The sequence below is a fragment of the Atractosteus spatula genome, chromosome 5 (genome assembly GCF_055471065.1).
Source record: "Atractosteus spatula isolate fAtrSpa1 chromosome 5, fAtrSpa1.hap1, whole genome shotgun sequence".
Classification (NCBI taxonomy): domain Eukaryota; kingdom Metazoa; phylum Chordata; class Actinopteri; order Semionotiformes; family Lepisosteidae; genus Atractosteus; species Atractosteus spatula.
Genome location: NC_142710.1, coordinates 15,701,926 through 15,716,567, shown reverse-complemented (window position 1 = coordinate 15,716,567; position 14,642 = coordinate 15,701,926). Strand labels below are relative to the sequence as shown.

At 47.0% G+C, this 14,642-nt stretch overlaps 1 protein-coding gene across 4 annotated transcripts in view; it reads right to left on the bottom strand.

Annotated features, from left to right (window-relative positions):
- Positions 1 to 14,281, bottom strand: part of vcla (vinculin a) — a 47,438-nt gene extending 33,157 nt beyond the window's left edge. For 2 of the 4 annotated variants that reach the window (XM_088916426.1, XM_088916429.1), the window contains exon 1: positions 13,890 to 14,281. In XM_088916426.1, the coding sequence (XP_088772552.1) occupies positions 13,890 to 14,057 (168 nt within the window). In that variant the 5' untranslated portion in view covers positions 14,058 to 14,281. The remainder of the gene's footprint in view (positions 1 to 13,889) is intronic. The other 2 variants (XM_088916425.1, XM_088916428.1) reach the window with 1 other exon arrangement.
- Positions 14,282 to 14,642: the final 361 nt, after the last annotated feature.

Below are 14,642 nucleotides of genomic sequence, written 5' to 3'. Positions count from 1 at the left end.
TGGAACTGAACCCCGTCATTCTTTAAGAAGACTACAAGGTGACTTCTAAGCATTCAAAATCCTTAAAAGCACTGACAACCCAGTAGACCTCCCGTCCTATTTACAGGGTACTGAATTTCTTTCCGTTAGGTGCTGTAAACAATTATATGGTTTCAAGGCAAACTAGTGAGAAAAAGACGCACCACAGCTATTTCTTACTAACACTTGGTTATCTGTATGAATAAAGAGTGAAACACGAACCAGAGTCCACAAGTTGAAGCTATGTGGAATGGGTTTAAAGCCAAGAACAGGAGTGCGGAACAAGCTCCCCAGCCATGCTGTTGAAGTACCCTAGCTCCTCTTGAGAAACAGCTTGAAGAGACCCTCAGATCAATTAACCCCTAACTACTAAACAGGCCAGATGGGCTGGACGGCCTCCTCTCATTTATAAACGGACACATGTTCTTAAACAACTGGAGAAACTGGCCCTGCACAACCGCACTCCTCTCATTCTGTGTATTTTGTGTTGGATTTCAGAACACGTCCTTTGATCCTGTAACACGAAAACCAATAAGCCTGCATTTGCTCGGCCGCCACAAAGGCCACATGGAGTCCCCCACACGCAGTCCCGTTCTGCCCTGAAGCCTCTCAAAGCGGTTTCTCGCTGCATCGAAAGCGAGGTTTGCAATCCTCCCCTACTGTACTTGCAACTCCTTATATCAGCTCCCAGCCCGTCTCGTTCCTGCATCAATAGCACCAAGCTCTGTTGCACACACAACTGGCGAACACCAGCTCGTTTTAATATTGTGGGGACTTTAAAAGCGTGCTGACACGGAGACAGCTGTTGAACACTGATACTGCTTTTCCTTAAGCAGTGCACAGCCTCAGCCTTTTCTCCCTCCGAACAGAGGGTTCTCCACCCCCTGCAAGCGCTGTTTATTTTCTGCATCACAGCTGGAAAATTAGACAGGCCGGCAGCTCGGCAATTAGTTCTGTCTTTTATCAGCAGATGAACAATCTCCAGAGTCACAGCGCACGGCAACATGCCACATGGACATACAGGAAAGGAGCAGCCAGACCCAGGACCTGACTGCACAGTGTTCTTCCCCTGAAGTGGAAAAGATTACACTTCATTTCCAGATGCCAGAATCCTAAAAGAACGCGCCCTCCCTCCTGAAAACTCTGAACAATGGCCACGCTTGTGCAAAGGATCTTTGCTCTGTTAGCGTTCTGTCAGATTTGTTCTTTTATAAAAAAAGGCCTCTCTGGGCATTGATTAGGAAGGACAGGTTGAAATGAAGCCCTTTGTGTTACTGTATTTTGAACAAGAGTTCAAAAAATGGTGACCACTGGAACTGACATGAAATGCATCTGTAGCAATTATCTATCCATCCATTTTCCATCTGCTTCATCCAGTACAGGGTCACGGGGGAGCCGGGGTCTAGTCTGGCCAGCAACAGACTCAAGGCAGGATTCACCCTGGACTGGACACCCGCCAGTCACAGGGCAGACACATGGAGACAGACGCCCACACACTCACACCAGGGACAACCTTCCCTGCAGCCAATTAACCTACTAGTACGTTTTTGGATTGTGGTAGGAAACCGTTGAACCCGGCAGAAACCCACACAAACACGGGGAGAATACGGAACCCCAGGAATTGAGCCCAGCGCCCCAGCGCTGTGAGGCAGCAATGGGAACAACTACACCACCATGCCACCCTCCGTAACACCACTTTTAGTGAAAAATAAAAGCAATTTAAAACAACAACAACAATAACGCTCAAGACAGTTCCTTCCCCAGGAAGAGTCAGCGTCAGGAAATCAAACTGCAGCTGCCGAGCCAGCGCCCCCCCCCCCAAGTAACAGCGGGTGAAGGTGGCGTAGGCCCTGTGCCAGAGGAGGTCCGTTTACAAAGCAGCTCAATGGCGTTTCAGGGCGGCGACACAGCTTGGGGCCTGCTGGACGGGGGCTCCTAGCTCGCCCTCTTAAGGTAGTAACTCCGGAAACCAAACCACATAAGGGGCTCTTTCATTCTCACTGCAACCCCAGAGACTTCACCTGCTCTCCTCTCCATCAGATGCAAGAAATCAAGATGATGATAATACATTACAATAATAATTATCTTCTTACTTATTTAGCACTTTACCTGGCACTCCACTCAAAGCGCTTTACAGGTAAGGGGGACCCGTCCACCACCACCTGTGTGCAGCCCCACCTGGATGATGCTCCAGTCTGCTCACACACCAGCTCTCAGTGGGGAGGAGAGCAGAGTAACGAAGCCAGTTCAGAGATGGGGATTATTAGGAAGCCATGATTGGTTAAAACCAGGGGGAAATTTGGCCAGGACGCCAGGGTTACACCCCTACTCTTTTTTGAGAAACACCCTGGGATTTTTAATGACCACAGAGAGTCACGACCTCGGTTTTTTTTAGCTCGTTCAAAAGACCATGTGGAGAGCTCACCTTCCAGAGCTGTCAGTGTTTAGAAAACATCAATGCATTTATGCTGTAAAATGGCATTGAGAAATGCCGAAAAGTAATAGATTTTTTAAATGTCTTTTAACTTTATTCTTTCCAACAGGCTACCTTTACAAACTCCTACAACTGTGTTCAGCACTTCAGTTGATCACAGGGTTATGGTATTGACAGGACAATGGATTTACAGATACAAACAGACAAAGTGTACAACTGTTGAACCACTGCAGACCAAACATCAGGCCACACAACCGCAGTTAGAGAACTGAACTCTAAGAAAGCAGGGGTTGCCAACGGTGAAGACGGAAGTTTGTCTTGACCAAACTTCCCATTTATCTTTAAAAAACGGACAGTCGACAATGCTTACAACTATGTTTGGGTCTAAATCAAAGAAATGCAGGAGTACTAAATGTTTAATTGGATTAAACAATTTTGTGGCTTCCAAAAATGACTGGCCAGTAGGATATAACAAAGATATAACTGTGAGCTTGAAAATAATTTCAGTCACACAGCATGCTAAAGAGCGGCCCTTCTTCCTTCCCCTGTGAAAACACATGGGCGCAAACTGGCAACACATGAGATTTGTGGTGCCCGTCATAACAGGAAAGATACGGATGTACACTTTGGCACAGACTATGTTCTTCCAATACTCATTTCACATCTTCTTGTTATGGACGTTGTGTAGATTAATGAACTAAAGTGGTTGGTTCCCTATTTAAGCACCCAGAATGCAAGCTTTCTGAATGACAGGTCCACATGTTCTGCCTGTGAAATGATCGGATATCCAGTTTGACATTCCAGAGACATAATTTGTCACAAGCTGTGGCCCCTAAATGCAGTGACCAATCCTGTTTTTTCAGGGATACACTGTCAGGTCAAGCCACACTGAGATCTGAATAGAATCTAGATCTCCAGCACAGAGTGTACTATTCTTGTTTCATTCAGCTGTGTGCCGAGTGAAAACGTTAGGCCCTCCTGCAGGAACAAGCCACACTCTTCTCCACGACGCAGCAACAGCAAGCTCCAGAACCAGCGCGCTTCTCTGCTGGAGCAGAGCCAAGCAGCTCTGGCCAGCATCGCAGAGTCTCCGCCTGTCCTAGGGGGAAAGGATGCACGAAAAAGCTTCATTTTCTGAACTTGCACGCCCATGCCACAGTTTACACAGATAAAACTTAGCAAAACAAATGCAAATAGTGTGCTGGCTGTTGTAAACAATGCTGATTAAACTTCCAGTCGCATGTTCAAAGGGTGAATGTCTGTGCTCGTTAGGACACATCTGTTGAAACTGTTCTTAAAACAGTGCAATGGCAAAGTGTCAAAGTCAGGCATCTGCACACATGATGCAGTTCTATTTAAAATGCAGTCCAGTGCACAAATGCTTGAGTGTTTTTACAAGTACAGAAAACAATTGAATACTTTATTATGAGTCAGCGATGACACGATGCCACAAACCTGACCCTTTGACACTATCCGACCACACTGCGCTGGACAATACATTTTGCTGAATTTCCTCATTGCACACAGAGGTTCATCATTGTAGCAAAATAACCTTCCAGTTTAATGTATGAGGGGCTGTGCAAATGCGTTACCTTTCCCAGGCAGATGACGTGCCGCCTGCTCTGGTAGAAAAAAAACCTCAACCCATAGGCAGACCCTTCCAGGTCAATTCTCAAGATGCAGTTTTAAATTCTGCCAGATCAGTTCTTTCAAACGCACTGACCTTTTGTGAGGTCACGTTTGCAGAAGCGATGAAGATTAAAATGGTGGCTGAGGATTCCTCCTTCTCTTAGATCTTACCAATACCAACAACGTGAAGACTTAGCCTCACTACACTGCGTTAATGATTGAAAAGGACGCGAGTTTGCAGTTGGTTGCGATTTATTCCACGAATAACTCAGTTCTTGCCTATGCTATTCCACTCAACAGCCCCACCATGACCACACAGCACAGGAGACCAGTAACCTTCCTTTTCTCATCACGTCTCATCAGTTGCATATTCCCCAACTGCAGTGTACCTGCCAGCTTTCCACAAACTACCAGTGACCTCCTCCCAAACCCCCTCCCTGGCCCTCAGGGCGAGAGTGACTCAATGGAAGCAGAAATAGTGGCTTGACTCCTGGTGCATCTCAACATCACGACATGACTCACCAGGAGTCTTTTCCAGCGAGCGCCTGGTAACCGCCAGTTGCTCGGCTACAGTCCCGAGGACAATCCCTTCTGCACAGCTAGCCAGGACACATCTGCAGCGCTGCTGAGCTGCAGCCAAGTCTTCTTGATCTATCGCTCAGCTGCTGGTCCCCCTTTCAGCACTTTGGGCTTCTACCGTGATCAATGCATTAGACCTCTGCCTCGGAGGGGGGGTTAAAAAAATACCACCCCGAATTGAGCACTCAGCCTCTCTTCATCCAATGCTCCAGTTCTTACTTGACCGAGAGGAGCCAGAGCTTCAGCAAGTGCTCATGGGACATTTCTGTTTTTTGCTTACGATCGGGGCAACAGCAAAGCCTCAACCCCTGGCCGCAGGATTACCCAGCAGGCAGGAACGCGTGCTTTCCTGCGACGCCAAATTGCGAAATCCTCGCGGGGTGAAGCATTACAGGAAACCAGCGGCCAGAGAAGCGAGCAGGTCATAGGAAGACATGCTTTGGATACTGGGACAGAAAAGCACTTAGCTTGAACAGGCTCTTAGAAACGGCACTGGCTTTGATCGCGCACTATTGTTTACAGTGAGACACGTCGAAGGAGTTTCTCAGAGCAGAGCCTCTTGGAAATCTGGTCAGTTTCACAATTATGTAAACACGAGGCCCTTCGGCGAGTTAACAAGTCGCTGCAGGTTTCAACAAAGCCAACTTCACCCGAATCCAAGCAGCTTCGTTCCCGCCAGCTTGTCAGAAGAGAAACAAAGACTGTCGGCCCCCTCCATCTCTCCCAACCTTCTGACTTCACCTGGACCATGCACACAAACGCACACAGATAATTAAAGCAATTCAAACATAAGCTCCTGATTTACCCTCATGAGTGATTCTGTACTGTGGAAGCAACCAGAACATTTTACATCTTGCTCAATAAAAAGAAAAAAGAAAAAGCCCTGACAGCAGCCTCTGGAGAAGCTCAGTTCTTGGTTCAGCGACTATCTCGAACTACAGAGCGACGCTTTGTGAAAAGACAGTAATCGAGGGACTGTCAGGTACACTCACTGTACATAACATGGGGAGAAACCAAAGGAGAGGATTGCTGGACATTGATATTTAGGCCTGCTGCTTTTCCCAACGCAGTCGGCCACAGGGATTATACTGAGTGAACCCTGCAGTGCTAAGGACAGCCTGGTAAGGATAAGTCTTGGAGAGTATCCCACTTCCCATCACCACAAAGGGAGCAGGACCAACACCACAGTCTGTCCCAGACTGGATACAAAAGGTTAGAAAAGGCATTTGTCTTCATAACATTCTGCAAAATCATTTACGTTAAACCTTTTCACAGGTAACTCAAACCCCTTCACAGCTAAAGTCACGGACACCACCATTATTCAGACCAATCCCATTCAGGATTACAGATTCAATTAAAGAACTCGGGGGGGGAAACAAATCGGTGGCTCTCCAGGGCCGTGGACGTGCCTCCCTGCTACACAGAGATATACGACAAACACATACCACAGGCTGTAACCCAATCACGCAGCAGGAGTTAAAAACAAACCAGCAACAGCACGGGCAGAGTTCAGCTCAACTCGTGGCACTTTTCCAAAGCAGAGCAGAACGCCACATACATAATGATGGCAGGAGCTCTTCAAGACAAGAGATGGGTTTCGCCCTGCACGGAGCTAGGCCAACACGGCCCACGCTATCAGACTTGGCTGTGGAGACAGACATACCGTGGCTCCTGAGAGCCGGACTGCAATGCCACCCAAGGCTGGTTTATGGTTTTAGCTCCATAAAAAGCAAGGAAGGGGAAGAGGCACTGCTCTGCCCGTGTGTACCTCTATGTCATGTACAGGCCTTCTCCCTGCTACAGCAGCTATCCTGAGTGCAGCCACAAGGACCTACAACAGGTAGCCAAGTGATCCGAGCGTCTCATCCACCCATTTCCCCAAGGAAAGCGGAGTATCGGCTTCAACTACATGGCCGGGCAGCTTGTTCCAGACGCCCACCACCCTCTTTGCAAAAACCGCCTGCTGTTCGTAGTTTGATACGCATTTCTCTGCAGCTTCCACGTGTCCTCCGATTCTTGGCGATGTTAATAAAAAAAGTACACCGGGCGCATTTCCAGCAATGACAACTTGAAGGCTCAGACAGTGCTTCCTGCATTTCCAACGGAATATTTGGGAATTGATGAGGAAGAATGCGGAGTTAACCGACTGAAGCAGCACCTATGAGCTGCTAGAAACACAGTTATTACTTTTTGCTCCCCTTTTAAAATTTTCCTACCGTTTACCAACACGGCTCCCGACGTTCCGGAGACACGCGGCAGAATCCGCACGAGCGGAACTCTCCTGCTCCCCGGTGACCTCATTTCGAGCCCCTTGCCACCACTCATCACTCGAGCTGAGCAGAGAGGCAGCGCTGTGGCTCAGAGCCGCTGCACTCCGAATGGGATATGAAAATCAATCATAGACCATAAGGAGCCTGCAGCAGCACCTGCACAGCACATACTTGATCCACACCAACCCCCCTGATCCTGGGGAGCACAACGGATTGAAAAGCTCACTTGGTGACTCGGCAGCTCAGAGCTTTCACTTTTCATTGCAATTCACAGCCACACTTATTAACGGACAGTCTTTGCACATGACCTGAGATAATTACCTCAGTGCTGTGCCCTTGGATTGCTCGCTGTGTGAAGGAGAGCTCTCCCCAACAAGGTTCAGAGACATCATTTGCAGCTGTAAAGATTAGGAGCTACAGAATTGACCAAACAGTGCCCTTCTCATGCTGCTGTACCTTTGGAAATCAGCAGATGTACTTTCAGGGCATCTGACAGTGTGGAGCAATTACAGTTTACTGTCACGACATCAGACAAGGGAACTCATTTGTTCTCGATGTCTCCAAAACAGACGCGTTTTTTGGAAACAGCAAAAGGAAACATCATTCCCTGCAATACAAGCAAATAACAGGCCTTTATCCATAAGCAGCAATATTTGAGATATGCTTTATAAATATTTATTTCTAAACACAAACCATCAACCTATGAGTCAGTCAAAAGTAAGAAAATGCATACTGAACTCACAGCAAATAAAAATGATCTCAATGAACAAACTGTATGCAAAAATTAATATTTTTTTATTTACTTCTAAATGTGAATGTGTTTTAGAAAAAGAACTACCATCTGCTTCTTAGACTCGTAAAACACAAGGCAGCGCTCTTAGTACAAATGTCACATGCTGCTTTAACAAATTAGCCTCACCAATTTATGGTTTCGCACCCGTAAAAACTGCACCGAAGGTGCTGAATATCTACCACATATACTGTGGATACATATGACGGCACTCATGTTACAACGGCTGTTCAACCTCGCCAAGACGCCGCTCCTGAGACGACACAGGAGAAGTGAGCCAAGACCAGCCCTCAAGTTTCAGGGGGTGAGTGCCAGTGAACATAACCCTGCAGGTCCAGAACAGGAGAAACTGAGTGTAGACAGAGGACCACAACTCTCTACCTGGCCACCACACCCCTGACTGATCTACTGCTGCTGCTGCTGCTGCTGCTGCTGCTGCTGCTGATCAATCCGTCAGCAGTACCAGCCCAACTTCCACCCTGAAGAACAGCGCGCGCGATTGCTGCTCCTGTCGGTACTCCTCTAGTGCACCACATGCCCCTGGACACTGGACTCAATCCGCAGTCTCTACAGATCCTCCCAGCGCCCAGCACAGAACCACAGCACTGCGCCCAGACACCCGTTTTGCATTTTTAAAGGATATTTTTCTGACCTCTTGGGGCCACATAAATTCCACACAGTTTTCACTGCACGGCCGTTTTCAAATTAGGGGTCAGGAGCCACCATCTCTTAACATACCGCCACCTCACTCCATCAAGAGGTCTTTAGTCGTGCGCAGAGTTGTGCTTCTTCAGAGCCAGAAAGGACTGCCAATACTTGGAAATGTGTCAAGAGTTAAAGATGTTCTGCCAAGAGTGATAAACGCACAAGCTGCGAAGATGAAGGCTTTGAACATCTACAAGATATATAGCTACCGTGGCTGGCACCAGTCACTAAAACCCTGACTAAGCCTACAGACAGTCGAAACTCTTCCGATGGAAAAAAAGTACTTGGGTTTCACCCAGAATCCTGCACGTCACTGTTAGATGACTGACACATCCCTGAGACTTTGCAGCATTTCTTTACAGTAATGGTAAAAAAAAAACTCAGCCATGTGAGTCATGAAAACAGCACGAAAGAGCTTAAATAACTTTCACCCTGGGAGATGAAGGCTGACAGAAAGAGAGCATTAAATTTACCTCTTCAAAGGGTACGAGCCAGAGTAAGACCAGCAGCTAATTCCACATATAACGAGCATCAGAAGAAACTTATCACTCACAACTGGAATGAATTCATAGTTATTAGAAGCACAATCTTTTTTTTTGTAGAATGTGCCCTGCATGTAATTGTACAGACATGACCTAGGTAAATGCACCACACTGATTAACACCTGGCATCAACAGAGTTGATCCACAGGAGGTCTGCTGTCAAAGTCTCAGGCTAGTAGTGAGTGTGGCCCCTTTAGGAAGCAGCACAACCTCTGTCTGTGATACAGGCTTTGCACCAGGTTGTGGCCTTGAGGAATTCTGTCCTGTTCCTCTCAGACAGACTGGACAAGCATGTGAACGTTCACTGGTTTCCAGGCCTTTGGTGCCACACGTCACCCCAGCTCATCCCACATATTTTCAAAATGAGGTTCAAGTCAAAAAGGTAGGGCATCCACATTATAACATCCTCCTCTGTCACATCAGGATGAGCCCACAGGAAAAGCAGCAAGTTGGGTCCCAGGATGTGATCGGTGTAGCATCATGCAGTCAAGCTGTCATCATCTTTTACAAGAGCAGTCTGAGAGACTGGAAACTCCTGCCCTGACTTGCACACCTGCACCTCCCCGTCAGTCTCAGCGAGGTGTCATGATTCACGATCTCCCAGATTGTGGCCTATCATTGATAGACTGCAACATCTTGCCAGTTAGAATTTGCTGGCTGTGAGCTCTTCAGACAGCGAGTGACAGTGCACTGACTCAGTCCAGACTCCAACACACCAATGGCAGCATCGCAGCGTTCTCTTGCTAAGCCAGGCACATTGGTTCATTTCCGGCTTTCCTTGATTTTCACCACAATTGACATTTGGAATGGTTAGATCCACTCTTCACCTGTGTCCGATAAACACCTTCACTAATGAAGCGATTTAAAGTGCTTACACAACAGTTAATATTACATCATCAACTCGCCAAAACCACACCAAAAATATTTATCCAAGACAAAAAAATCCAAACTGCCTATTTTTCTAAAAACATACATGCACAGGTAAGATTTTGATCCCCAGAATATACCAACAAAAGAATTTTGTACAAGGAAACTTTCCATAAACATATGATGCCATCTGAGGCCAACAGAAGATGATCTTACATGCAGCCCAAGGGTTTACAGTACAAGATATCTTGGTACCAAAGATTCTTTCTAGGCTCCCTCTGCTTTGACATCCTACAAATGCTACAAATCCTCCAAATGCTGACGTGACACCAGCAGAGACTGTAAGAGGGAAAAAAACATTCCCGTTTTTGCTGCTTTAACATGTTAACATCACAAACACTTGCAACTACAATCATGATATCCCAACAAAAACCCCAATGTCCACAGAACAGATCATCACATCTTCCTACTTTGAGCAAGACACGTGGCTAATATCACCATTCCATAGGAAAAAAATATACCTACTGTACAGTGAAAAACTGTCTGTGTGGTGCAGGTGGTATTTAAATGCATCAATGGCACTTACAGCAGTTTTGCCTGATGGCAGTTTTTATTTAAAAATATGTCTCCAGTATGAAAGACTCTTAATCTAAAAGCTTAGATCAGTTATACTCCTCTTAAAGATTTCCCCAGCAGGAAGATCGCTTTGTACAAAAATCAGTTCAGCCAAGAGGTTTTAATTGACTTCCATTATTGATTTTATCACAGCCATCTCACTGGTAGTGGCAGTGAGCACTATTGCTTGGAAGACGATACGAGTTTGTAAAAATGAGTCGAGAGTCGTCTCCCCATCTTCACGATGCAAAACTAGTCACCGCTTTGTTGCTAGCGTGATCCTTACATAGAGTAATCAGCTCCACGGCAGAAACTCTGGCTAGCAGAACTCTTGCACTTAAAAGGAAAAAAATGACTATAATGCACATTTAGTACAATCGTTTCTATAACCCTTCTTAAATGACCTACTTCAGTTCCATGAAGGGTATGCTTTTAGCTTGCACAGTCTAGTGTCTGTCATCTCACCCCAAATGCCATTACTGGGCTCTGGAGTGAGCAGTTTGCCAAGTTCACATCAGTGTGATAGCCAAAGCAGGACAGAGAACCTTTCAGTTAATATGGTGTCATGTTGTATTAAATTAAAGTGCATGAACTAATAATGCACTAATATAGCAACGGCCTTAAAACGTTTAATTCCCAGAGTGTTCCCACCTCATTCTAGATGAAGCATATTATCGATATGGGGGATCAGATTTAAAATATTTTGCATTAAAACAGGTCGAAGGAAATTAAAACAATTGCGCTTTGAACTAAAAGAGGTCAGGAAACAGACAACACCTGACTGTGCAGGACAGAAGCACATTATGTTACAAAAAGGCTCAAAGACAACGTGGAAACAGCTATACTGTTCACCAACAACTATACCGCCAAACAGTTCCATTCTGAATTCCTCAAAAAAATGCTTTTCGTAAACAAGAATATAGGTTATCTGCTTGGATTTCTGAAGAATGTAGTCGGAGACGGCCACAACCATTTGCATTACAACTGGGGGAAAAAAACAGCTGGGAATGTTCATACATGAGCCATTATATCAGTGTAGATTAACTAAAATATGACACGACTACAAATCTGACTAAGAGTAATGGCGCTGAGGTTACCCTTCTAACTGTAACCCCCTGGGACCTGAAAAGAATGGCAGTGAATAGCTCTGTCACCTAAGCAGTTATTTTAACAAACGATCCCTTCCAAGTTCAGGAAACCGCTGCGTCTGCTGAACCTGCAGCACGTTGCTTTAGAGGAAAGAAGTGCCACGATAGGGAACGGCAACAGGAACAATGTTGCAACAACAGCACTCCAGTACCCTAACTCAAGGAGAAGGCTAACACTCGTTTCTAAAAAAAGGAGAGCATTACAACTACGGCCTGTGCTTGTTTCACTGTTTTTCAGCACAAACTGCAACCTGTCGCCTGTGGCACTTGGCGATACCCTGGTATTACCCCTTTTTCCAGTCTCGTCGGCTCCCGGCTCTTCCCAGGGTGCTGCAGCTTTTGAAAAGACCAGGAACACAGACCTCATCTCATCTGATGAACACTAGCTCATCTCCCAGAGACCGCCGAGCCCATTTCTGCAGTAACTGGGGTACAGCGTGCCCCTGTCGGACACGCCAGGACCAGGAACTCCGATTTCAATCAATCAATCAATCAATCAATCGAGGTTTATTTATCAACGCACGCACAGAACAGCATACAGCGGTGTTGTCGGCAATGAAATGCTTTATCCGCGAGCTCGTTAAGAGGGACAGAAGAGTAGAAGGACAGACGTTTATAGGGATTTGGTTAAGATTTTTTGTAAACCTCCGGGCCGTGACCGCAGCGCTTGGGAAGGTGGTGTCGCAGGCGACGCTGCTGGCAGATCTCTCCAAGGACGCCTTGACGCCAGCCATTGTACAAGAGGTACCTCCATCATCACCTTGAAGCAGTGAGGGACCGCACAGCTGAGAAATGGGAGTCGGGGCCACTGGCGACCCCAACCAGGACCCTGTCTGGGAGCGAGTTATGAAACGAAAGCTTCCTTTCTGAGGGCGCACGATGTTTCGCAAAGACACTTGTGCAAGACAGCGAAATACGCTGAAGGCTAGAGACGGTTTCAGGATCTCCCAGTTGGAGTAGACACTACGGGGTATGTCTCTGCAGGAGATAAATCTACACGCACTCTCACAGGGATACTTCACTAGGAAACTGAGTGCCTATTTTCTGCTGGGGACTGGCAGTGTTCTTCAGCTGCTGCGTGGCTGTGCTTGCGTTTCATGCGTCATTAAATCACACCAAGCAAAGGCTCGTCAAGGCGCCTAGAAGACGTCTCTTCAAAACGAGCACTGCCGACAGGCGACCCACCTGCGTTTCCTACTACAGATATCCCTCGGCTTCCTAGCAGCGGGTTGAAAAGTTGAGATGCAAACCGCAACATGTGGAGTAAAAAAAGTTGTCCACCCGATTAACATGTCAGTGAATTTAACTAGTTGGAAAAACGACTCTCTCTTTCAGATCACATATCTGTATATTGGGTTGTTGAAATTCCACGAATGATGCATGTACGTTTCTTCCTGTTGTCCTATGCAACACTACCACCGCCACAAAAACCTTTCATACCCATCTTAAGCAAAAGAAAATTCCCATACTTGGGAGTCTTAGCTACTGGCCGCTAGTGACATAAAGGGATAAGCTCAAAGTGAAAAGAACAAAGTCTCTTGTCAACAAACCGTACACATAGTTTTGTTATTACTGTTTCGGTCGATTTTCACTGAAATGGCTGATACTTCCGTGCTCTGCCTCGCAAAGCGGCCGCCTGCCTGGGTCCGAGGAACTGCCCTAGAGACGCTCTCCTGCGCTCCGGGCGGGTTCGGGCTTAGAGCCCCATTAACACCGCCCACAAGCAGCTCCGATGCCTTACTCCACATCGCTTTCACTGAACTTCTCAAGCACAGGAGACTGCACCGATCTTCGTGTGCCTGAAGAATTCGGTATGGGGCATTTTAAAAAAGACCCATAAATCATCTTAATGCAATCATAATACATCAGATTTCACCGATCTAGAAATTTGCAGCCGCCTTCTGAAAGTTACAAGTCACTCTAGTCCGCACACAGATCCATTATAATACAACATCAATAATCCACGTATGAATTAATGTTTCTTTTTAAAAAAAACTATTTCAAAAATCAACATGCACAGCATCCAAGACAGGGCAGTTTAAAAAAGTACAGCTGACAATTCCGGGCAGGAATAATGTCCTCCGACAGACACGAAGCAGCCTACAGCCAGCCCTTCCCCGGCACACACACACCAGGGGAGGCAATGGGGTAATAAACACTCCATCACCTTCCATTCCTTTAAAAACAACTTCCCAAGTTTGCTTTGGCACGCAGCGAGAGGCGCGGAGCGGAGCGGGTCCCGGGGAGAGCTCGGCCACGGCGGCCGGCAGGTGACCCAGCGGCGATACTCACCCTGACGAGGTTGCTCACAGCCGCCTGCACGGCGGCCACGGGTCCGGTCAGGTCCGGGATCGCCTTGCCGTCCACCTCCCCTTCCTCATGCATGATCACCAAGTGGGATATCTGCTGAGCCACGGGCTCCAGGATACTCTCTATCGTCTTCGTGTGGAACACCGGCATGTTGAAAACTTCAACCCACTATCCAACAAGTCGGGAAAAGAAAAGCCGCTACAGACAGCTAGAAACGCTAAAATTTTGCTTGCTCCTATTTCCTACGAAGAAATTCCAAATGGGTTTTTTTTTCTTCTCCAGGACAATTTCACTTTAAAGAGAAAACTCCCCGTCTCACTCCCCCTCCAACCAGCAACTGTGAGACTCTGCGCTGCGGCTCCCAGCGAGCAACCTACTCCACGGCGCCGCCGGTCACTCCTCCTCCTCGCCCCTCCAGCCAATAGGGGTGCGGCGTCAGCGGGAGAGTGCGCTTCCGATTGGTCGGCTGCTGTGCCACTCACATGCCCCCGACCCCTCCCGTGTTTGCTAGAGACGAAGCAGAGATCATTCCCAAATTACGTCATGCATTCTCATGCCCTAAAAAGGAGAATGTTGGATCTGAGCTGGGCAGTGAGGAATGGATTCCTGAAAGCAGGAAGGAATGAATTATAGCCAGGCATCATGTCAGACAGCAGCAAAGTCGTAAAAGCCAATCCGCAACCCTCTGTAGGGAGACCTGTGATTATCCGTACAGGTCGGATAAAAGTACATTGC